Below are 25,370 nucleotides of genomic sequence, written 5' to 3' on the forward strand. Positions count from 1 at the left end.
AAATGCGTGCTTTTGGTATCGATGATTCTCTTCTTCGTTGGATTAGAAATTACCTTTCTAACCGTTCAATACAAGTTGTATTGGATGGTTTTAAGTCTGAAATTCATAAAATAAATGCTGGTGTACCCCAGGGCTCCGTTTTGTCTCCGACTCTCTTCCTTATATTCATAAATGATCTTATTTATATATATATATACTTCTAATCCATTAAACTGTTTCGCCGACGACAGTACCCTCAGCTTTTCATATTCGTTGTCATATCCTTGTCCTTCGGATGTGGAATTTAAACGGCAGCGTATGATAAGCTCATTAAATTCTGATCTTGACAGCATTGTACAATGGGGAATCAAAAAGCGTGTAGAATTTAATGCTTCGAAAACTCAATGCTATGTCCTGTCGTTAAAGCGTAACCCACCCCCGATGCCGCTATCCATGAGCGGCACTTGCATCCAGGAAACTAATCAACTTTCAGTACTCGGTATGAATATCACAGATCACCTCTTATGGAATGATCACATATTCGCCAAAAATGCTGCCAGGTGCTTAGGATTTCTCCGAAGATGAAAGAAATGTTTCACCCCTTCTGATCTGGCTATAATCTACAAAGCTTTTATCCGTCCAAAGCTTGAATATAATTCGCATATCTGGGCAGGTGTCCCCAAAACAAGTTTAAATCTCTTGGATAGAATTCAAAAAAGGGCTTTAAAAATGATAGGCGACAGAACTATAATCGAAACATTTACATCGCTAGAACACCGTCGCAATGTTTCATGTCTTTCGTTATTTTATAGATATTTTTACAAACAACGTTCTGTCGAATTAGCCAGTTGCATTCCACCCCTTAAACAATTCAGCCGTAATACTCGCACTTCTAGGAATGCTCATCAGTTTACCCTTGAGCTCAATTTCGGGCGTACTGTCAAGTACAGAGATTCTTTCTTAAATCGCACATCGAGGATGTGGAATGCTTTGCCCAACTCTGTTTTTCCCTCCCATTTTTATGTTCAGAACTTTAAGACCAATCTGCACCGGTATCTCCTTTTAAATCCTTCCCTATTTTCCTAACGCTCGCACTGTGTTTAAATATAAACATACAAAGGGTACTAATAACCCCTTTAATGCTTGTGAATATAAAAAAAAAAATACACGCATTATTTTCTAATTTTAGATTTACTTTAATATTTCTAAATGTTTTTGAAAATTCTCATTGTTCCAATAATTCTGATTAAAAAAAATTCTTAAAAATTACGCTTCAGTTCCCTTTTACTCGACAAGTAGATTCTTATTTCCCATTCAAACAATTCAGGTTACATTTAAATACATTAAAATATCAAATCAATTTTATATTTTATTTAAAAAAGGAATTAAAAAAATAAACCTTAATTTTATTTAAGATTTTTTATGTATTTCATTATATTTCTCCACATGATGCTGAGCTATTTTATGAACTATTGTGTTAGGCCGCAAGGAGTTTGAACATAAAGCTCTTACATAGCAATTAATCAATGACTCCTCAACTTCAGGTGGATTTAGGTATGCATCCAATCCTCCAATTAGCTACATAAGCAAATAAAATATTTAAAAAATATTTAGACAAATACTCGTAAGTTGCAAACAATAACACATTTTCCTTACCAAACTCTCATCACAATTTAAAAATCTCAGAACAGAAGCATGTTCCGACCAAATCATTCGACGCCACTTATTATCATATTTTTGTGCTAGTGGTACAAGAACCATTGCACTAAATAAATCATCACCATAGCTTGCCGCTTGAAAGTGATCCACAAAAAGTGCATAGAGATTTTGAAATTTACATTTACCTGTAATGGAAAAAGAAAAATATTTAAATACCTTAACTTTATCTCTTGTTGTTTGTATACCTTCATAAACTTTGTCGAATTCAAAACTTATATCTTTCAAAGATTGGAAAAAGTGCATCAAGTGATCCCTCAATAGTGATTTAATTGTTGGTTCCAAAAACTGGGAATCCGGCCCCATGAAAGTGATCATTAGATACATTAACTTTTCCGTTGGTGTTGTTATTTGAAAAGATTCATTTTCAAGAATACTCGTGAATGTGAGTGTCATTCGTACAACTTCACCTTCTAAAGAAAAAAAAAAACAAAGAAAACAAGGACTTAGAAATTAATAACTTTACGTACAGAAAAGATACTTTGAAAAATAATAAATAAATCAGTTAGCGAAGTTCATAGAGCACTTCGCCCGAAGAACAGTGTTTGGTAATGAAGCTCATTTCTAATTAAATGTCTTCGTCAATAAACAAAATTGGAGTACATGGCAAGCCATTAACGAATAAATTAGTGTTTAGTGCAATTTCTAAGCTTGCGGCGGAAAATGCTGCTGCTACGTTGTATGCCGAGCGCTTACAGCTATTTCTTTTTTCAATAAACTTAACATCGACATCGATTACAATACAATGCAACTTGTCATCAATCAAATCAACTTACCGTTTTTTTATTCATTTTTATAAGTTATTATATATATACTTAAAAACCAACAACTCTTGCAGCATTGAAAACCAATGTTACAGCCACCATTGACGCCTACAATCATACACCCAGATTTTATAACTCGTAGCCACCTCCGCACAGTGGGGAACCTTGTATGGGAGCGCGGACAAAACTCTATAAAATATTAACTAATGAACCGATTTTAATAAAATTTTTAGGAATGATAGCCAATAGCAAGACAAATCTACACCAGAAAATTCCACCCATTTCCACGTCCACTAAAAGAGAAAATGGCTTTTTTCGGAGAACATGTATGAAAACAAAGATTTGCTTACAAAATTTAACGTACATATATTACGAATAAAAAAATAAATTACTAAAAATTCAGTTTTAATATGCTTAAAAGTGAATGGTTGTGTGTAAAAAATGTTTATTTTGATTTGCAATTCCGAGGATAATACATTGCGTTTATAATAATATAGATATAGTTGGTGTTTTCTAAGCTTATCGTTTCATTTATTTTAAATTTATAATAATTTATAAAATAAATTTAAAAAAGAGGCTGGGATGCGACCCACACTGATAACTTCCCATCCCGTATTTTTTGTAGATTTTATTTTTTTATGAAAAAACGGATTGTTGGATTTTTATATAAAAATTTACTGAATATCGAAAACAATATTTTCTGTGAAATAAAATAAGTTTGAAACCAATATTTTTAATTTTTAAGCTATTTGAGTCGAAAGTAAATTTTTACCAAGTTTTATTATTGTTTTTTTTTTTAGAGTTTTATTTTGTGTAAAAAAAACTGACAATTCGATTTTTTTCAAAATTTTACCGAATGTTTAAAACAATATTTCTTATAAGATACAATTAGTTTGAAGCCAATATTTCAAATTTTTGAAAAGATATTTGAGTCGAAAATCAATTTTTACCAACTTTTGTTCAATTTTTTTTTAAGTTTTTATTTTTTGTAAAAAAAACTGTCAATTCGATTTTTCTCATCAATTTTCAGAATGTTGAAAATAATATTTCTTATAAGATAAAAAATGTTTGAAGCCTAAATTTCAAGCTTTTGAAAACATATTTAAATCGATATTCAATTGTTACCAACTTTGAGTAATGTTGTTTTTAGATTTTTATTTTTCATAAAAAAAACTGTCAATTCGATTTTTGCTCAAAATTTTAGCAGATGTCAAAAACATTATTTTTCGCACAAAATTGTTTTGGAGATGAAATCATATTTTAGGAGCAAAATTTTGGAGGTGACAAATTTTGTTTTCTGTTTTTTTTTTTGTATTTATAAAAAAAACCGTTAAATGGATTTTTTTTTCAAAAAATATACTTCTTTGATATCACATTACAATATATTATATACAATTTAATTCAAGTCTCTGGCGTTTTTGGTTCGTAAGATATTAAGGGTTAACCAAAACTTTCACCTTTTTTTCAAACTGCTATGGTAAAAAAACCACCCACGCAATTTTCTTGAGAGCACTTTCTGCATCTTTCTGCCTTATTATCTTACTTACTTACTTAAGGTGGCGCTACAGTCCTGTGTGAACTAGGGTCTCACCCAACAAAGTTCTCCATCTAGCTTGGTCCCTAGCTAGATGTCTTCAGTTTCGCGCTCCAAGTTGGGTGAGGTCACCTTCCACTTGTGCGCGCCACCTGATCCGCGGTCTTCCTCTACTGCGCTGTCCTGTGGGTGAGGATTCGAAGACTTTCCGGGCCGGAGCATTGGTTTCCATGCGCTCTACGTGACCCAGCCATCTTAGTCGTTGGACTCTTACTCTTCTGGCTAAGTCTACGTCGCTGTACAGCCCGTACAGTTCGTCGTTCCATCTTCTCCTCCACTCCCCTTCGATGCATACGGGACCGTAGAGCACACGAAGAACTTTTCCCTCGAAGCGACCCAAGGTGCTTTCACCCGCTTATGTCATAGTCCATGCTTCTGCACCGTATAGCAGGACGGGGATGATAAGGGTCTTATATAGCAACACTTTGGTCCCTCGAGAGAGGACTTTACCACTCAATTGCTTTCTTAGTCCAAAGAAACAGCTGTTAGCAAGAGTTATTCTGCCTTTGATCTCAGCGCTGGTGTTGTTTTCTGCCTAGGTAGACGAAGTCCTTGACTACCTCAAAGTTACGTCTGTCGATGGTGAAGTTTTGACCAAGAAGGTGTTGTATGTCCTTTATTGACGACAGCATGTACTTTGTTTTACCCTCATTAACCGTTAAACCCATTTTTGCCGCCTCTGCCTCAATACTCACAAAAGCTCCATTGACATCACGCTGAGTTCTTCCGATTATGTCAATTTCATCAGCATATTCTAGTAATTGGACAGACTTTTGAAAGATAGTGCCTCTAGTGTTGACGTGTGAGCTCTGCACTATTCTTTCAAGCACGATGTTAAAAAAATCGCATGACAGCAGGGATGCCAATACTAGATATGGCTCTATACAGCTCGTCCCTGTATATGCTGTCATATGCGGCCTTGAAATCGATGGAAAGATGGTGGGTGTCGATTTGGTGCTCTTGAGTTTTTTCCAGGATCTGCCGTAATGTGAATATTTGTTCAACTGTGGACTTTCCTGGTCTAAAACCACACTGATAAGGACCTATCAGGTTGTTGACGATGGGCTTTAGACGTTCACATATTATGGCAGAGAAGATTTTATAGGCGATATTAAGTAGACTTAATGCTCTATAGTTGGTGCAGTTAAGAGGGTCTCCTTATTTCAGGATCGGGCAAACAATATTGAGGTTCCATTCATCGGGCATGCTTTCTTCCGACCATATCTTACAGATAAGTTGGTGCATGCTCCTAACCAACTTATCTCCAGCTGCTTTAAAGAGCTCGGCATTCAAGCCATCTGCTCCAGCGGCTTTATTAGACTTCAACTTAGACATGGCAATCTTTACTTCGTCTATAAGTCGGGAGGACGGGATTGTTGGCTTTCGTCGTCTATATTGAATGGATCATCCTGCCTGACAGCGGAATTCGGTTAGTCGTCGCCGTTATACAGTCTGCAGAAGTTGTCCTTCCATATCCTCAGTATTGACTGCGGTTCCACTATGATGTTTCCACTTTCGTCTTTGCCACTTTCGTTTCACCTGTTCATAAAACTTTCGAACCTCATTCCTGCTCTTATACCTCTCAACATCTTCGACCGCACGCTTCTCATGCCCTCTCTTTTTCCTTCTGAGAAGTCGGCGTTCCTCTCGCCTCTTCTGCTCATAGAGCTCTCGTCCTTTTATGCAGCGCCGCTTTGCGTGCCTGTTGTTTGGCTGCATTTGCCTGCCGACATTCCTCATCAAACCAGGGGTTCCTTGTTGGTGGCTGTTTGAAACCCAGCACATCAGAGGCGGTTTCTCTGATTGCATCTTGGCAATGTTGCCACTGGTTTTCGATACATTGTGTTGGCGGCAGAGAACTTCGAGAGAGGTTACTTGTAACTCGGTCGGAAAAGGATTTGGCGATCTCTGGCGATTGTAGCCGTTAGCCGTTGTATCTTCTCCCAGCACCTCCCTGTTTTGCCTTGGGTCTGGAAATCCGCAGTGCTACCTTGGCTACAACGAGGTAGTGGTCCGAGCCGATGTTAGCTCCTCGGAAAGTTCGTACATCCATAATGTTGGAAGCGTGTCTGGCGTCGATCGCAATATGGTCAATCTGGTTGACGGTAGATTGATCTGGAGAAGTCCAAGTTCCTTTGTGGATGTTGAGGTGTGGAAAACGCGTACTGGCTACCATGACGTTTTGCCCCGCAGCAAAATATATGAGCCTAAATCCATTGTCGGAAGTGTTGTCGTGCAGGCTGTTCTTCCCGATTATTCCACCAAAGATGTCTTCCCTTCCTAGCTTGGCATTAAAATCGCCCAGGACTATTTTAATATCGTAGCTAGGGCACTGCTCATATGTTTTGTCTAAGAGCTCGAAGAACATATCTTTGGTGTTGTCGTCTTTCTCTTCTGTGGTCGCGTGCGCGCATATCAGCCTAATGTTGCCGAATTTAGCCTTGATGCGTATGGTCATGAGACGCTCATTGATGCACCTATAGCTCAAGACTTCTTGCCTAAGTCTGACTCCGATGACGAATCCGCATCCAAATAAGCGCTGTTGGTTTTCGTGGTAGCAGTCACTATAGTAGTACCCGTAGCATGATGGTTAGTGCGTTGGACTGTCATGCAAGAGGTCTGGGTTCAATCCCTGCCTGTGCCACCTTAATTTAAAAAAATAATTTTCGCGGGTACTGCCTCTTGCGAGGAATTGACAAATCCTTCAAGAGTAATTCTTGTCATGAAAAAGTGCTTTCTCAAAACTAGCCGTTCGGATTCGGCCCAAAATTGTAGGTCCCTTCCATTCCTGACAACAGTACTCGCACACAGGAATGGTTGAGAGTTGTAAGTCACTAGGCCCTGGTTCACAACGGACTGTTGCGCCACCCCATTTGATTTGAGTCACCATAGTAGATATCGCAGTTTTTCATCCTCTTTTTGCCCGGCCCATCCCATCGTATTTCCTGGATGGCGGTGATATCTGCTTTATATCGTTCCAGGGCCTCTGCTAATTCTTCGGCCGCACGTGGTCTGTTAAGGGACCTAACATTCCACGTGCATATCCGAAGTTCGTTGTCCTTTATTCGTTTGCGTTGGTTGTCAACAGTAAATCCGTCCGTATCCGAGGCTTGTTGGTGTTTCGCAACTTTGAAAGCTTTTACGTGGCCAGGAAGTCACCCCGACGCACAACCCCCAACCTGGAGGGCCAGATCCTAAGTATAACTCCAAGGATGGGGAGCCGGATAAAACCGCTCCTTACAGGCCTGAGCTCCGAATAAGTCGAAGAAGCCCTATAAGATGTTCACTAAGTAGTTCAACCTTACTGGAAATGTAGACGCCACCGTTGGTTCCATCTCGGGAATTCCTCCGCTGCCGTCTGGATAAGGAGAGGTGCCTTAGTGGAAACACCTCTCCCCACTTCTCTCGTTTGCTGCCCCCAACAACTTTCCACTGGTGTTGGTACTAGGCACCCGATGTTCACCACGTGGAGGTGAGAGTAGGAGTTGATAGACAGAGGTTGGTTTTAAGAAAAACCTGTGGACGCTTGTGTCCTCTTGAATGCACATGTCTACCATTTGAACATCCCTTATTATCTGTATAACAAAATTTATTTGAAATCGATATCTCTTCTGGTTCTTGAGCTATGGAGGATGAAATAAACGTCGCGAACGTACGGACGTACGAACAAACGTACACACGCACGTAGAGACATCTTTCTAAAAATCTTTTATTTCGACTCTAGGGACCTTGAAACGTCGGGAAATGTCAAAATTTTCAATTTGACAAATCGGACCCATTACAATAACTTCCAATGGGAAGTTAATAATAAATAAAAAATAAACAAAATAGTTCAAGTAAATAAAATAAAAACAAATTCATTTAATTGATTTATGCAAATCTATGAAGTTTCAATGGAAGGTATGATGGGCATTTAGTTCTTAAATCCCTGGTACCATTAAAACTTGTTCAACGAGAAAATGAAGAACCAATTTTGAAAAATATTCGACCATGCTCAACCCATCATTCACCAGCTTTTCAATTTTCCTTTTCGAAAGAAACTCCGGAAGAAGTTATAAATAAAAGATCGTGTAAAAGATGAAATTCTGAATCTTTGAGTAACTGAAATTCAGTCTAATGGATTCTTCATTAAAATAAAACATGTAATGTATTTTGAAATTATAGAAGTAAACGCTTCATGGAGTAAATCCTGAACTTATTATACAATACCATACCCTACTGGATGCGAAAATAAAAAAAGGAAACTAAAACCAAATCGTTTCGAGAAAAATTGGTAAATACTTATTGACATTTTCTATCAAAGAACTGTGACTGCAAAACTTGGAACACCTCAAGACGTTTTTTTGAAAATTATTCATGTACTGCTGAAATAACCAAAATAGATGAAAGCTAATGGCGTATGATAAAAATAACGGGTTGAATTTGACACTTTAAAGTATCTACTCTGTGGTAAACAGAGTCTTGTCTTATTTGTTTTTGCATATTGTTAGTACCATAAAACAGTATTACGAGACACTTTCAATTTCCGAAAATCGAAGTACTTTCTACAAAACTTGTTGATATAATTCTATTTACTCAGGTTTTTTCACATAAGCGTCTTTTTACCATATAAGATCGTCAGAACTGGTTAAAAGGCATAAATTTATTTATTGTTATTTTTTTAAATGACTTCTAAACCTAAAATTGCTCTAAAAACCGCATCCGGAGGTATTCGGATGAGATTTTTACTGGAAAATGTTGCTGAGACCCTACACTATCTATTGAAACTAGTTTGCTAGCAGAGACAAACAGAGTAAGCGAACTAATAAAATCACAGAAATAGAGTGTTTCTTCGTCAATAAACACCTTATTCAATTTTTTTTTAATAAAATATAACATACGGTATTGTTTTTCTATTTATTTCAATCATGTTAGCAGAAAAAATTGTTTAAAACTTCCAAATTTCACAATATACTGATCATTTTAGGAAAACTAACATTTTATCATTTTTCACGACATTTGAACTTTGAGCGTAAATCTACTGGTATACAATTTTTTTTTAACGGTTTTCATTTTATGATTCTACAACCAATTAACCATAAGAAACACTTTCTATTTAAAAAAAAATCCTACTTTCAGAAAAATAGGTTTTGTCCTAGTAGGCTTAAAGTAGAAAATTCAAGGTCACAGTTGTTCACTTTTTTTTTTGAAATTGTTATCTCTTATTTCGGTTTTTAATAATTTTAGAGCCAAGTTTAATTATTGAACGTCGTGATTTAATTAATGTTTGGCGTGACTTGAAGAAGGTAGGGGATGTTACCAAGTACAAAGAAACTTTGAACGCTTTATTGAAATCTACAACTTGGAATAATCTAATGATATAGAAAAAAAGATCAACAGCCTGTGCAAGTCGTTTTTAAAAAAAATGGCACAAGGCTTCAAGAAATGACTATTATTTCTTAACTAAGAATGAAGATTGGCTAAACGCCACTGAAAATTTCAGGCCCAAAAATAATGATTGATGTTCAAGTAGAATTCAACAAGGTAGACCAAAAAAGAGCTTTCTTGATGGTTCATCCCGGATATAGCTTTTACTTTACAAAATTGTAAGGCAACACATAAAAAACACTGAACCTCAGTGATGCTCCGGCAATACTGGTTAAAGCTAAGCTTTCCGAAAAGCAGTACCAAATCATTCGAAGTGTCTTCAATAAAAGGACGGAAGAGGGTGTATTCCCATCGTATGGAAAGGTGCTTAAGGCAAAAAAGGAATGTTATCCGTATCCGAAGGAAATGTAAATATGCGATTCATCAGCTGAAATTTCTCTTCAAGGTCTTTTAGACCACACCGCAAAACGGATCGTTGGCTCGTGCAATTTAACGCTAATTGGAAAGTGGGGTTTTAATGGCAGTAGTGGACAGTCCGAATACAAGCAGCGAATAGTGGGGGTATTTAGCGATAGTGACATGTTCATTACGTCATATGTCTCCCTTCAACTTTTCAAGAAGGATAATGACGACAAAAAAATTGTATGGCAAAATCCACGACCAGGATCCACAAGATATTGCAGGCCAGTGCGTTTCCAGCTAAAAAAAGAAACACTAGAGATGAGCAGTTATACATTCAAGATCAAATTGGTAAATTGTCACGCACTTTTGTTGCATCTCTCGATACCAAGGTATTTGTGCAACATGTATTAAAGCTTTCAATGGTGGATGGAAAGGTTTGCAACGCTTTGACAGACAACCTATCACAACAGGTATGCTATATTTGTGGAGCCAAACCGTCTACAATGAACGACATTCAAGGTTCCTTGCAAAAAACAACTAACGCAGACAGCTTGGATTCCGCCATATCTCCATTACATGCGTGGATACGTTTTTTTGAATTTTTTATTCATCTTGCGTATCGAACTGAATTCAAAAAATGGCGAACAGGCTCAGATGAAAAACCGGATTCAAAATTAATTTAGGGAGAAAACCGGCCTTATTATTGATAAACAAAAATAGGGCGGAGGGAACTCTAATGATGACAACACTGCTCGATGGTTTTTTACAAACCCTTCGCTTTTATCAGAGGTACTTATTAGGTACTTATTCATGGCGCACAAATCGCCTAGGATTCACTTCAGAATTTCCCAAATTGGCCCTTTTGATTGCCCCAAAATTTCACTACAATCTAGTTTTAATTCCTTACTAGAAAAATACAACAGAATATATAAAAATAATTATTTTTTCGCTTTATCTCAAAACAAAAATAAGGCTTGAAGGAAGAAAAATTATATTTCAGTGTTGGAAAGTGGGTTTTTTCGGTTCCAAAAAAAAACGCCGTTAGAAAATTAAAATAATATGTTATTTTATATTTGGTTTGTATTATTTGTCGTTTGAAATAAAACATTTAATTTTGAACGAAACCACTGTGCGCCAGCGTTTCTACATATTTTTCTGACTTGTATTATTATTTAAGGTTCTCAAACTCTCAAAATCATCTGATATAATTTCTGTTTTACTTTTCTGATTAAACTAAAGAAAATCTTACCTGAAACAAGTGCCGCTGGTCTCTGATGAACATTTTGCACATAATCTTCTAGAATTGCTTTTAATTGAAAATATGGCCAATCTGTGGGTAGTATTGGAACTGCAGAGAAAGGTATAGACAGCGAAATTTCTGTAGGAGACTGATTAAAAAGTATAGTATACAATGAGGTCATTTATTTTTTGTTTGTGGTTTTTCAAGTTGACTTACCACAACAACATAATGAGGATAAACTACTTCTAGGTACATATTTCGCCATTTGTCTAATGTTTTCTCATCCACTGAACTTATGTATTCTCGATTGAAAATAACCTTTTCAAAAAGTCTTTCGATTTCGGGAATATGTTCAGCACTCAAACAACCCAAATAATTATAAACTGCCCTTAAAATAGTTGCTTTTCCCAAAAACTCTTTGAATCCATCAAAACATAGTAATTTAAATATCAATCGTAGTTCACATTTTGCGAAAAAGTTCGTCCTCAGGTAAATACTTATGTTATTGGAAATATTTTTTATAAATTCAACAACAGAATCGATAATTCGTACTTCTGTCAAACAATTCACCAGAACTTTATTATCATATTTCACACTTTGTTCTACCAATTGCCAAAGCGAGGTCAGGAAGTAAATGCAATATGTTTGTGGTATCGCCAATTGTGGTCCATGTTTCTGCATTAATATTGCTCCAGCATTCGGAAGAGCTGGGAATACATTCCGTCGGTCAATAACATCCGATGACCGTAGAACTATCGATGTTATACTATGAATGAAAATATTAATTATTTTTCATGGAAGACATACAAAACTTTACTTCAGAGATTTTTCGAATTGAACAAAGGCTTCAGATTCAAGAAAATTCTTTAGGTATTTCCCAAGAAATTCTTTGAACTTTTCCAAATCATTGTTTTTGATGAACCAAACGACAGCATTCAGGCATGAAGTAAGCAATGTCGATTGGGAGAACTATAATAAATTTTTCTTGTTAAAGAGGTTTTATTTTCAAAAAAAAAAAAAGTGTACGTATTTACCTCTTCCACTCCGCACTTAGTCGCCTTATGAAACCAGTTACTACTGCAATCAACCAGAGAAGATCCCAGTACAGAACTCACTTCATAGCCATTCGGCCCACTGGAAATTGCGCATAGCAGTGCTGCTGCATGTTGTCTTATAAGGTAGGGCCCACCCCTTTCATATACAACATGATGATAATGCCATTCTAACATGTAACGGAAGGCAGGTAAGAATTTCCTAAACAAACAATTGATTATTACTTTTGGGACCGATACAAAAAAACGCACGCACTCAAAATGGTTTATTAAGAGGATTTAATTGTAGGGTGCAAAGTGTTAATTTTCGTTGTTTTTTTTCCTATTATTGAGAATATCAGCCCCATAAATAGAGAAACACGAAGCTCAAGAGTGTATTGTTGTTTTGGTTGGACTGGCTTGTGTGGAAATATATTTTTTTGGGACAATAAAATGGATACGAAATTTATGGTTTTTGCACTTCTCTTTTTCGTTAACTTTACACTAAATAAAGCAGTGAGTAGTTTTTAAACTTAATTATAAATTAATAAATCTATATCATAGACAAAACAAAATTGTTTAGATTGAAATTCCAGAACACTTAAAGGCACATGCTAAGAGATTGCACGATAGATGTCAAAAGGAAATTGGCGTGGATGAGGGTAAAACTATTATTTTTATAGTATATTGTTGTATTTTAACTAAAATGATGTCCTTCGCAGCTCTAATTGCTCAAAGCAACAATGGGAACTTACCAAATGATAGAAAATTGCAGTGCTACATTCATTGTTTGTTCCAAAAAACTGGATTGGTGAGTTAAATACACTTAGGCCAAAAAGTCTCCGTACAGCAAGCCAATTTTAGTGTTTAAAAAAAAAAAGGACTAGGAAGAATAAATGTAAAAACCAAAGTGATAACATTCAAAAAACGTTAGTTTCCAACTTCACCTTTTTACTAAATTTAAAAAATTGTGATTGTGATTGTGATTTTCAAAAACCCGTTTTTAATAAGCAAAATTTAAATATTATTCATATTAAAAATATGGATGGGGTTATTCTGCCATCGAAAAATAAGCACTTCAATTATATATTTTTACTTAATAAATAAATTACATTATAGGCCAAACTTTTGGTTTATTAATTTAATGAACGTAAAATAGTATTATCTTTCTGTACAAAGATTTATCGCAGGTTTCAAAAAAGTGATTAATCAAATTGCAAAATCAAAGAAAGCTTTTGCATTACAATTTTTTAATTGTTTAAAAATTCGATTTGCCAAAGTTCTATTATTAATTAAATGTTTCATTTATATCAAAGTCAGATTTCAAAACACTTTTTGACTGCATTGATAATTTTCTCAAATCAATATAATCATCTCATAAAATTTATTAATTTTTTAGATTGATGAAAACAACATTATCCATCTGGAACATATGATTGAGATTCTTCCAACAGAAATGCAGGAGATTATCGAAAGATTAATTTCATCTTGCGGAACAAAACGTAAATACGAGCTATTCAATTATTTGTTAGACAGAAAAGAATTCTCAAAAAAACACTCTGTTTTCATATTTTAGACGGAGCAGATCCTTGTGAAACTGCATATCTAACAGTCAAATGCTATTTCGATGCAGATCCTGAGGTAAAATGTTTGTTTTTCGATTTCAATTCAAAATAGATATCTAATTGGTATTTATGTTTAAATTTTCCTTATAGAATTCAATGTTAATATAGTATTGAAGGTGTAAGTTTTACCTTCAGCACTTACCTGTAAAGGGCATTATCCGGTCGAAGTAACATCAAGGAACGGAAGACTCGCAATGATTCAATTTGTACTAATATTAAATTTTGCTAAACAATAAAACAAACAAAAAAATATTGCTATGAAAACAAAATATTGTTTTATGCTAACTTAAAAACAAAATATTACCTTTATGTCTTCTTGATTGAAGAGATAGTTTTGTAAACGATCGACAATTTTCAAGGAGATTAGCTTCAAAGCAAATGATAGACTTTGTGAGATTAAAATTCGACAAAGTTTAAGAACAAGATACTGTGGATACTTATAGAATGGTGGAGTTAATTGTGTTGTGTCTATAAAAAATTAATTAGTTTAATATTAGTATTGAATATAAGTACATTACAAATTTAACTTTACCAACGCTTTGAAGACCGGGCAGAAAATTTGTAAACATACACGTTATTAAGTCTTCAGAATTAAAAATATGCATGGCCGAATTCTTATTCGTGCGGGCTATTCGAATGAGTATTTTCAAACATGAAACAACAGTGCTGTTGTCGGGCTTTACGCTGCTCAATATGAAGCTGGAAAGTAGTAATTAACAAAATAACGAGTAAATTAACATTCTGTTCAAAATTTTTGAAAAAATTATCGCGAGACAAGCAAGACAGAAGCAAAACAATCAGAACTAAGACTAGCATTATCAACTATCAACTGGGATATACTGGGATTACCCGAGCTAAGAATTTTTGGACAAGACATAACTGAAAACCAGAATGATATATTCTGTTACATTGGTGAGACCAAAGGCTTGCATGGAGTTGGATGTCTCATCAAAAAGAGTTTAAAGGACAGAATAATAAATGTACTATACGAACGAAGAAACAAAAGCGGAGACCTACTTATAAAGTGGCTGGAAGAGACGAATCTCAGATTTTCAAATTCTTTCTTCAAAACAGAGAAACACGGAAATGAACCTGGATTCACCCGAATGGGATAACAAAGAACGAAATTGACTTAGTACTAACAAATAAACTGAAAACTATTAACGACATCTCCGTATTGAATAATTTTAAATTTGACAGCGGCCATAGGCTAGTAAGAGCAAAAATAAAAGTGGACCATAATACGCTGAAAAGAAACAAACAAACACTCAGTATTCCTAGAATAATACCAACCGAAAATATTGAAAAATATAATGACATGCTTTAGAAATAAATAAGACTTAATATAACTACAAATAGAATAAATACAAATTTTCAAAGTACATATGATTCATTAGAACAGATAATAAAGAACTCGGCGAAAGTTTCAATCATGACTGCTGTTACTACAAAACCTGATAAATTAACAAATGACACTAAAGCGATGATAAGAAATTAATCATTTTGGGTTTAACATTTAGTTCTAATTTAAAATGAAATATTCAGGTAAAAAACGTAATTCTTCAATTAAAACAACCGATATAACCTTCTAAAAATGATTTGTTCCAAGAAAAAAGACCTCATCTTGGAATAAATAGCAAAACTCCCGTTGAAGGTAGTTTACAACATTTACTTACAACCTACATGTGGACAACAATCAAAAACTGCAAGGACATCGGCACCTTGGTCAACAATTGCGTTCGTTCAGCCTCAGGAGCACTAAAATCAATAAGGGACGAGGCTTTTAGACTTGAAACTGGATATCACTCTTTTCATTACATTGGCAAAAGTAGAGCTATTAACTTAGCAAGCAAAGCATTACTATTGCCAATGCAATTGCAAAAACAAATGAACGGAAAAACTAGATATCTGCACTTGTAAAAGTATTTAGCTTAATAAAATTCCAACCAAACTCCTTGTTAGAACCAGGTTCAATCAAATATAGTGCGCCCCTTGGAAATCAAATCTGCCTCAAATAGATACAAAATTAGCAGCATTTAAAAAGAAAAATACGACGAATGAATGATATGCTCCAAGATATGATCGAGAAGGTCAACCCTATTCACATCTTTTATACACATGGTTCACACAAAGATGATAACTCATCTTTTGCCATAGTAAAGTGGGAACAGCATTCTCAAACATCTTCGATCTGGCAAGGACTACTACCTAATGAAGCAGGAATCTACATTGCTGAACTAGCATCAGTTCAAAGAACTTTTTAATTGCTAAAACTTATTTGGGAGGAAGTATAATTTTGACTGATAACCTTGGGATATTAAGAGGCCTACAAAATAAGACAAAATGATGCCCTACTCTGGAACAATGAAGGTGTTAGGTTAGGTTAGGTTAAAGTGGGTGCGGATTCAGAATCCACACACTTAGGCCGAAAGAAAAGGCCCATTGTCATACCACATGAATCTAGAGAATTACTTCTTGCTAGTCGAACCATTTTGAGCTTTTTATGAGTTTGTGGCTGCGCATGTTGGTAAATTGTGCCACCTAGAGTTTGCTATCGCAAAAGCTGTTTCTTTTAGTAGAAGTTTACATGTAGCTATCGGTATACCTATCTTCTCCCTTCTTCAGGTGAAATAGGAATGACGGTTCCATTTTTAAAGAGTTCATCGGCTTAACAATTTCCTGTGATGTCTCTGTGGCCCAGCACCCAACAGAGGTGAATGCAAAATTGCTGCGGCATCTCCATAAGAGACGACCGCCAATCGAGAGCCGTTTGAGATTAGGTTGAGACACTTTAAAGAGATTTAATAGCAGACCTAGTCCTTTTTATAAAAAGGACGAGGTCTGTTTTTTGAGGATTAATACTAAGTCCGCAATGATTAGCCCATCTAGTGAGCATATTAAGTGCGTTGTGGAGGAGGTCTCTCAGTGTACAAGAGTGTGCAAGGCTGTTTTTACCGATTTCCCTTTGCAGTAAGCATGCTGAAACATCGATAGTCTCTTATCACTGCTATTACGTACATGGATATCAATCAATCGTTCCAGAGTTTTGAGAATGAATGATGATAGACGTATAGGTCTTAGATCTTTAGGGTTGACATGCTAGCATTTGCCCGCCTTGGGAATGAAAACTACCTTTACTTCTCTCCATCGCTGAGGTATATAGACAAGATTTAGACAACTTTTGAAGATCATCTCAATGATGGGCAAAGTTATATCAATGGCAAGTAGCTCAGCTGGGACGATTTGATCTGGACCTGAAGATTTATAAGGTTTGAAACTATTCAGAGCCCATGTCAATTTTTCTTTTGTAACCAGACCTTGAGGAAAAGATACGTTAATACCCGACCCAGGACGGTTTGTTGTTCATAATAAACAATTATAATGACTGAAAAACATAGTACTAACATGGGTTCCAGGGCATTCTTGGATCAAAGGAAATGAAATGGCGGATGATGCAACTAAATTTCCACTTATTATTGATTCGCTAAATTTCTATCAATTGACTCGCCAAATCTATTTCCAGAAGCTAAAGATGGAGCTTGAAGTTAATTGGAATAATTGCAATACTTTTCTTCTTTTTACGACCAAACACATATACAATAATGAACTCCCAGAATTGTGTGAAGCCTGGCATGAAGTTCTATCAATTCATCACATATTTGTAGAAAGTCCTTTATCACGACAGATCGATCCTTCGCTTGAAAGCACATTCATATTCAAAAAATTATCTACCACCCTTTGCCCAGCCGATCATAATACAATACAAAGATTTAAAACTGCTTTAGATATTCACAATACAAATTTAATGAAATCTAATATATATATTTCTGTTTTTGACTATAGATGTTTAACCTTCAACAATCACTGTGTTCAAGTTTCTCTGTAATTAAATTTAAGTGTTCTAAAAGACGGCATCACTTATAGTCTTGTTGCCCTGATGCCTTGTTAAAAATTAATTTGTAAATTTATTTTTAAATTATTTGAATAAATAAATAAACAAAAAATAACATAAGTTTTTAATTTCATATCCAACTTTGGATGACAAAAAATTAAATTCATGTGTATCTAGATACTTACTAAATCCTTTGTATAATGTTTGACCTTAACAAACATTCAATTAAATCGGTTTCAGCTAATTGAAAATCAGTCATTGATGTTTTACTTTCTTCTTCTGTTTCTTCAACACTAGCTCGCAACGAAGAAGATACTTTTAAGTTCTTCATTTGCTTTTGAAGTGATTCAATAGATGTTGGATCATCGGTATCATCTATTGAATTGACTTCCAATTTTGGCTGCCAATAACATCCGGTATTCTCATAGGTGAAGTCTAAAAGAGTCTGAAAACGTACTTAATCAGAACAAATTATGAACGTATTTTTTTTAATCTAATTACCTCATCGGTCTCGTTGTAAAACATCAATGCTAAAGCTTTTGAAACAACTTCTAGAATTACCAGAGTATTTTCATCCAAGCCGAATCTTAAGAGGAAAAAGATCTTAGCTATCGGGACCTCAAGAACATTGTCGTAAAAACCTTGATTGTAAATATTCAGAATGCCACCAATTGCAGAATAAGCTGAAACTCTTTGTTGGATGACATTTGATCTGGATAAAATGTGAAAATATTAAATTCATTTTCAAGAAACCTTAAATCAAAAAAAATAACCTGGCTAAACGAAAAAGTTCTTGTAATGTGTAACCTGGTCGAGAGGGTTCATCTCCATGCAAATATAATTCCCTGTTGTCTTTAGAATCAGTGGAAAGATCCGTATGTGGGAGAAGTACACCCTTCCAATCAAATCTAGCTTCATAGGGTTGATTATCTTCCAGTTTGGGTACTGTCAGTGGTATGTCTCTCATCCAATCCAATTTATCTTTTTCGACAACATCAAAGTTAATCCATTTTTCTGATGTACTTTGCTTTAGTAGCTCAACCGCTGGATTGCCTTCAGGCAATTGAGCGTAATCATTATTTTCAACATGTTCAAAGGTCGTTGAAAGTGTTGCATTAGGTTGCATTTGTTTTTGTGCTAATTTTTGTTTTCGTTTCTTGGCGAGGAATTCTATGAGAGCAGGATCTGAAAAAGTATAAAAATAAAAGCAGGATTATAGAGATGCAAACAAATTAAAAAGTGTTAAGATATATTTTAATTAGAAAGGCTTGGGTGTTTACAATAACGATTTATTTTCGAAATTAGATTACTTATTTAAGTAAGACTCTTATGATTTTATTAATTTCATTATTTGCAGCAGTTTATTAAAATTTGGAACTTTAAAATGCTTACATTTTTTCCTCATTAAAAATGTTATGCATGTTTTCCTGTGTGCTGGTGTTGTTTTTATTTGTAATTTTGACGTCAAGCTGGAAACACCACACCTTTAAATTCATAATTTCAAAAAACTGAGGATGAAAGAATTTAGGGCTCTTTTTGAGCTCCTAAGTTAGTGAAACCCAATTTGGTATCTCAAGCCCTTGACCCCTTAATCACGTCGCAAAATACAAATTTAATTTTTGGAGACTTTCTAAACCAAACAAAATTTTAAAATTCTAATGATCCAATCTAATCATAGAAAGAATTTCTTTTTTGAAATCAAAGTAACCTTCAATTCAAAATTTAACTAATCAAATGTCAAATGTGAATTTACGCATATTGAGATACGAAATGGGTGCACAATTTACGCATATCTCAATATGCGTAAATTCAAAACGGCGCGGCGGTTACAGAATTTCTCTACAGAAATTTTATTTTGAGTTTCAAATTTAAAAATTTTTCAAATTTTGTCAGGGTAATGCAATAAAAAAATCTTTGAAATCTTGAAATTAATTTTTAGGGGAAAGGGATTCTTGAACCAAACCGGGATTAGAGCACTTAACTAGCATAAAATGAGCACTAAATCATGAGATTTTAAAAATTGTGTTTGGTTGAGAAAGTCTCAAAATGTTTAAGTTTTACGACTTACGTTTGGGGATATGGGTTTAAGAAACCAATTTGGAGTTCCGCGAACTCAATTTTGTTTGGTTTAGAAAGTCTCCAAAAATTTCAACTTTGCGACTCAATTTAGGGGTTAAGGGCTGGAGATACTAATTTGGATTTCGCTAACTTAGGAGCCCAAAAATGCCCCAAATTCCCTCATCATCAGTTTTGAAATTATGAACCTAAAAGTTCATAATTACAAGTTTGAGGGGCAAGGGATTTTTGAACTAAGTCGGGATTAGAGCACTAAATTAGCATAAAAAGAGCCCTAAATTACCGCATCATTATAATTTCGAAATTCGATTGTGGTGTTTCCAGCTTTACGGACCTATAAAAATCGGAACTGCTAAGCAGAAATAAAAAGTTTTTTTCGACTTTTCCTTACTTTACTTTGATTTCCCAAATCTAAACGGGCTTATCTTAAAAAGTTTCTTCATTTTCCTTGAGTTTTTATAATTTTATAGGTACACATTTTATCTTCATAATGTTTCTATTTAATAAATAACTAAACCTTGATAAGTTTAGTATTGAAAACTTTGATTAATGTTTTTGACTTAAGTCCTTTTACCAAAACATTTACGAAGTATCCTAAGATGTTCTTAGGTCGGTTAAACCGATATTGTGTTTTTATTTTTCTTCTTTTTTGAATTTATTAAATATGGTAAAACATCTTGAGTCAATGTAAGAAGTGTAAATGCCAGAAAAGTTTTGTGGTAAAATATTTTAAGTTGAAATAAGCGATTTTACTTATTCTGATTAATTTCGAACATAAACTGAAGATATTTTACGAGAATAATTTTCGCTATCCGATAAATAAAATAAATTGTTAAACTAGACAAATTATCCTCTACTTAAGTTGTTTTACATCTTGCAAAACCCGAATTCAACTTAAGCTATTTTATAAAAGGCCATAACTTTCTTGTCCTAAAAGGTTTATCTACGACGGTAAAAAAGGAAAAAAGTAGGATGAATAGCTAAAACCACTTGAACCGAATTAAGATCCTTTACTTTTTGAGCACAGTGTTGTCTTATTCATATTTCGTAACTACCTTTATATTTATTTATTTGACCTTCAAAATATATAAGTTCGTGTGTTTTTTTCTGAACTGAAACAAAATGAAAATAAATGTTTGAAAGTACCAATGGAACACACAAAGGTGTACAAAGGTAAAAGGATATTGCCTTTCATTCCGACTATTACAGATTTGAATATTTATTTTAATGCTCTATCTCAGGGGTCGCCAAATAGCGGACCGCATCCGGACCGCTGACCCATTTTGTGCGGACCAGTAGCTTACACTAAAAACTACTTCCGGTATAAATAAAAAGATTGACGCGAGCTGTACGTAATTTAATAATAATGTACCCCCCACATTATCTTTGTTGACTTCAATTCGAAAACGGTCGGGCGAAGTAACGAGCGAGCGAGAAAGAGTTCGCGGATTAGGGCAAGTGACGCGAGAGCGGGGTTATTCATCACGTTATCGCTCTGCCGGCCACCAGGACGTCAGTGTTTTGTTTTAATTATGAGCTAAGGACGACGGCGGCGCGCAAAAATAAATATAACGTTTGCTTGTTTATTTTACGAGTGTAAGTACCTACCTGTTTACAATAGCAAGTTTTGGCTGTTTATAGCGAGTTTTGAACCGAAAAAAAAACAAAAGTTGAAGATGAAAATAGACAGTTTCGCCGGAATAAACCGATTTATATCGTTTTACGCTGCCAAATCGTGCTGGAGCAGTACCAATGTGCTTGATTTGTAACCAAACAGTGCCGTTAATGAAAAGCTCAAATATAAAACAACATTATGATACCAAACACAAATCATTTGAGGGAAACGTTAATCTGTAGTGATCTGCGTAAGTCTAAAATTGCAAGTTTACTATCAAGTTACTCATCTTCGACCCAGATAAGTCGCTCAATGACTGAGCAGGAAAAATGTGTGAATGTGGCATATGCAACCATTAACTGATGCGGACGTATTTTAAGAATGCTTTCTTGAGGCGGATAATGCTTTATTTGAGAACAAAAAGGATGTTGTTGAGACGATACGACGGATTCCGTTATCTGCTTCTACTAGCACCAAAAATACACACATTTCGGCAGAAGAAGAGGCGTGAATTGAAATCATTTGCATAATATGACGATCTAATGTTGCATAATAACCTCAGATGGTTAAGTAGACGCCAGACACGCTTCCAGCATCATGGATTTACAAACTTTCCGTGAAGCTTACATCGACTCGGACCACTACCTCGTTGTAGCCATGGTAGCACTTCGGATTTCCAGACCCAAGGCAAAACAGAGAGGTGCTGGGAGAAGGTACAACGTCGAACGACTACAATCGCCAGAGATCGCCAAATCCTTTTCCGATCGAGTTACAAGTAACCTCTCTCGAAGTTCTCTGCCGCCAACACAATGTATCGAAAACCAAGATGCAATCAGAGAAGCCGCCTCTGACGTGCTGGGTTTCAAGCAGCCACCAACAAGGAATCCCTAGTTTGATGAGGAATGTCGGCGCAGGCGCTGCACAAAAGGACGAAAGCTGCTCATGAACTCTATGAGCAGAAGAGGCGAGAGGAACGCCGACTTCTCATAAGGAAAAAGCGAGAGCATGAGAAACGTGCGGTCTAAGATGTTGAGAGGTTTAAAAGCAGGAATTAAGTTCGAAAGTTTTATGAACAGGTGAAACGAAATTCACAGGTACATAAACCTAGAACCGAAAGTTGCAAAGACGAAAGTGGAAACATCATAGTGGAACCGCAGTCAATGCTGAGGATATGGAAGGACCACTTCTGCAGACTGTATAACGGCGACGACGAACTGAATTCCGCTGTCAGGCAGGATGATCCATTCAACTTAGACAACGAAAGCCAACAATCTCGTCCTCCCGACTTAGACTAAGTAAAGATTGCCATATTTAAGCTGAAGTGTAATAAAGCCGCTGGACCAGATGGCTTGAATGCCGAGCTCTTTAAAGCAGCTGGAGATAAGTTGGTTAGGAGCATGCACTAACTTATCTGTAAGATATGGTCGGAAGAAATCATGCCCGACGAATGGAACTTCAGTATTATTTGCTCAATCCTAAAAAAAGAAGACCCACTAAACTGCACCAACTATAAAGGAATCAGTCTACTTCAAATCGCCTATAAAATCTTATCTGCCGTAACATGTGTTTCCGGCCCGGAAAGTCTTCGAGTCCACACAAGTGGAAGGTGACCTCACATAACTTGGAGCGCGAAACTGGAGACATCTAGCTAGGTACCGAGCTAGATGGAGAAGTTTGTTGGGTGAGGCCCTAGTTCACACAGGACTGTAGCGCCACCTTAAGTAAGTAAGTAACGTTAAGTAAAGGCTTCGTTTTAGAAAGATTCTTCAGCAATATAGAACACTTAAAGACATATCTTTTTAACAGTAATCAGACTTCAGCAAACGCTTATTTAAGTTTTCTAAACTAAAAAGAAAATATTGCTGTCATTACTTTCTTACCTTTAAACATATCAATGACCAGAACTTTAAACTTCAAGGCAATGGAAAGCTGTTATGCGAGCTCATGTCAGATGTCAATAGAGAGAGATGAAGAGATTAAGATTCATTTATTTAACACAGTTTTAACATTTTGTTTTGTTACAATTTTTAAATGAATGAATTGATGTCAATAGTTTTTCTCGATTTTTCAAAAATATTCGCAGATTTTAAGAAAATTGAGAAGAAGATAAGAAAAAGAATGTTGTAGAAATCCTCAGAGCAATGAAGCTGCAATTGTTTTCGGAAGTAATAAAGCTTCTCTGTAGATGGAAATGATCGATTTCCAAGAAAACACAGTTTTAAAACACAAATAATCCGAAGTTTCCAGTGGATAAAATTTGTTAAATATCCAGAATTACAAAAATTATCTTTGAAACTTCTTACTTTGTTTTGGATGGACATATATTTGTGAAGCAGCATTTTCGAAAATTAAGTTCATTAAGAATAAATTTCGATCTGGACTTACTACTGAACATCTCCAGGATTTAATGTCAATAGCTTGAACCAATTTTAATCCAAACTTAAGACAGATAATTCGCAACAAAAAATTGCCATTGATACCTATGTAACAAAATACCTTGGTTATTTCCTTAATTACATTTGTTTAATCAATATTTTTTCTTATAAATAAAATGTGCGGACCACGATGGTCATTTCATTTCTTAAAACGGACCCCGAACGAAACTAATTGGAGACCACTGCTCTATCTAATAGGTTAACCGTAATGGTATTTGTTAACCTTCTACACAAATTCTTGAGTTTTCAACAGATTTTTGTTTATACAAATTTTTCCATCACAAAGTAGTACACAAAACAAAATCCACAATTATATAGGTATGAGATCATTTTCTTTTCATTGGTTTCAGAATCGCCAGTCACGATGAGTATTCGGTTGAGATGTGGATTCCCAGATCTGAGTTCGGAGTGAGATTCCGGATTGTGAAACAGAACCGAACGTTAACGACAACACTTTTTCCAACAATTTGAAAGTTATGCTCGGTTAAAAACTTTCCTGAACAGAGCAAAATTTGTCAACTCAAATTATCTATCATTTTTTGTTTTTGTGTAATATTTTATGAGGTGCATTTTTTTATGTAAAAATATTTGGAAAAAAGGAATTACTCTTGAAAAGGGGTAAGTACCAATGATTTAAAGCAATTGTAGAAAAACTCTAAACATTTAAAGAAGTTGTCTCCGAACTTACCAACTGATTGCATTATTTGTTGTTGTTCTTCTAAAATATCTGATTCTTTCATTTTCCTTAGAATTTCTAGGTTTTCTTCGTGAATTGCTGTAGCTGTTGTTTGATCTTCAACAATAAAACTTTCATCACCGAAACTAGTTTTGGGATTCTTCTCAATGGGTTCGCAATCCATGATCATCATCATTTCATCATGCTGCCTTTTTCTATCCAAATTCGTGTCTTCTGTGCTTGATTTATTTGTGATTTTGTTCTCAAACGACAAAGCAAAAAGGCTCTTTCCACCACAATTCTCCTAAAGCAAAGCCAAAAGCATTAGCTCAGGATTTCAATTAACAATCTTCCCACTTTTACTTACTCTCAGTGAAACTCTCTCGACTTTTGGAAAAGAGTCATTGGCTTCTGTGGCAGATGTTTCTTTTGGTGAAGCAAACGTTTTTTCAACAATATCTCCTAGAATAAGATTTGATGAGGGAGTGGTTTTCCTGTCTAACTCGTCTACATTTACTTTGGCATCATCCGTCTTGACAATGTTTTTCACATTATTTGCACTTGATGCAGTTGTTGCTCGATGTTCACTTGGATTTTGTTGTTTTTCTCGACTTTTCGCAAATATGGATTTCTTTGGAGCTAAGTTAAAAAATATAGATTGAAGAATTCTATTTTAAATTTAATTTCAATAAACACCTTTTTCTGGTTTTACAATACTAGCTGCTGGCTGAAATGCAGTGTTTTTGGCCTTTTCAGCCAAAAATGCGCGTTGCATCTCCAGAATGTCATCTTCAGTATCCTTTCGGCTCGGTCTTTTATTCATTTTTTGTAAAATTATTTAATAAGTCGAATTTTATTTAGCTTAAAAACAATTAATGTTTACAAAATCTAATAATCTATTAAAACAAAACTTCGGGAGGCAAAATTGTTATTGTTTCTTGGTTAGAATTTCAGCCGG

The 25,370-nt window shown here is 35.2% G+C and overlaps 2 protein-coding genes across 2 annotated transcripts; one reads left to right on the forward strand and one right to left on the reverse strand.

Moving 5' to 3' along the window:
- Positions 1-1,307: 1,307 nt before the first annotated feature.
- On the reverse strand, positions 1,308-25,356 carry LOC129945137 (RNA polymerase II-associated protein 1). The gene is made up of 16 exons (XM_056054796.1): positions 25,109-25,356; positions 24,780-25,051; positions 24,425-24,716; positions 18,384-18,795; positions 18,112-18,322; positions 17,796-18,055; positions 14,251-14,417; positions 14,023-14,186; positions 13,861-13,943; positions 12,097-12,373; positions 11,880-12,031; positions 11,279-11,828; positions 11,072-11,210; positions 1,884-2,108; positions 1,636-1,823; positions 1,308-1,557 (listed from the first exon to the last, which is right to left on the reverse strand). Exons 1-16 carry the CDS (start codon positions 25,233-25,235, stop codon positions 1,390-1,392), a joined length of 3,687 nt encoding a protein of 1,228 aa, XP_055910771.1. The 5' UTR covers positions 25,236-25,356; the 3' UTR covers positions 1,308-1,389.
- On the forward strand, positions 12,455-13,987 carry LOC129946521 (general odorant-binding protein 69a). The gene is made up of 6 exons (XM_056056733.1): positions 12,455-12,609; positions 12,677-12,755; positions 12,816-12,904; positions 13,493-13,595; positions 13,670-13,734; positions 13,809-13,987. Exons 1-6 carry the CDS (start codon positions 12,547-12,549, stop codon positions 13,824-13,826), a joined length of 417 nt encoding a protein of 138 aa, XP_055912708.1. The 5' UTR covers positions 12,455-12,546; the 3' UTR covers positions 13,827-13,987.
- Positions 25,357-25,370: the final 14 nt, after the last annotated feature.

This window comes from Eupeodes corollae, chromosome 2 (assembly GCF_945859685.1).
Source record: "Eupeodes corollae chromosome 2, idEupCoro1.1, whole genome shotgun sequence".
Taxonomy (NCBI): domain Eukaryota; kingdom Metazoa; phylum Arthropoda; class Insecta; order Diptera; family Syrphidae; genus Eupeodes; species Eupeodes corollae.

What these genes read in the sequence shown, in the direction of transcription:
- LOC129946521 (XM_056056733.1), top strand. Translation starts at nt 12,547, where the DNA reads ATGGATACGAAATTTATGGTTTTTGCACTTCTCTTTTTCGTTAACTTT. An exon ending in TGTTCCAAAAAACTGGATTG is followed by an intron (nt 12,905 to 13,492) that starts GTGAGTTAAATA and finishes TTAATTTTTTAG; the next exon opens with ATTGATGAAAACAACATTAT. An exon ending in TTCATCTTGCGGAACAAAAC is followed by an intron (nt 13,596 to 13,669) that starts GTAAATACGAGC and finishes TTCATATTTTAG; the next exon opens with ACGGAGCAGATCCTTGTGAA.
- LOC129945137 (XM_056054796.1), bottom strand. Translation starts at nt 25,235, where the DNA reads ATGAATAAAAGACCGAGCCGAAAGGATACTGAAGATGACATTCTGGAG. An exon ending in AACATTATACAAAGGATTTA is followed by an intron (nt 14,418 to 17,795) that starts GTAAGTATCTAG and finishes ACTACTTTCCAG; the next exon opens with CTTCATATTGAGCAGCGTAA. An exon ending in CCGGATAATGCCCTTTACAG is followed by an intron (nt 12,374 to 13,860) that starts GTAAGTGCTGAA and finishes AATAAACCATTT; the next exon opens with TGAGTGCGTGCGTTTTTTTG.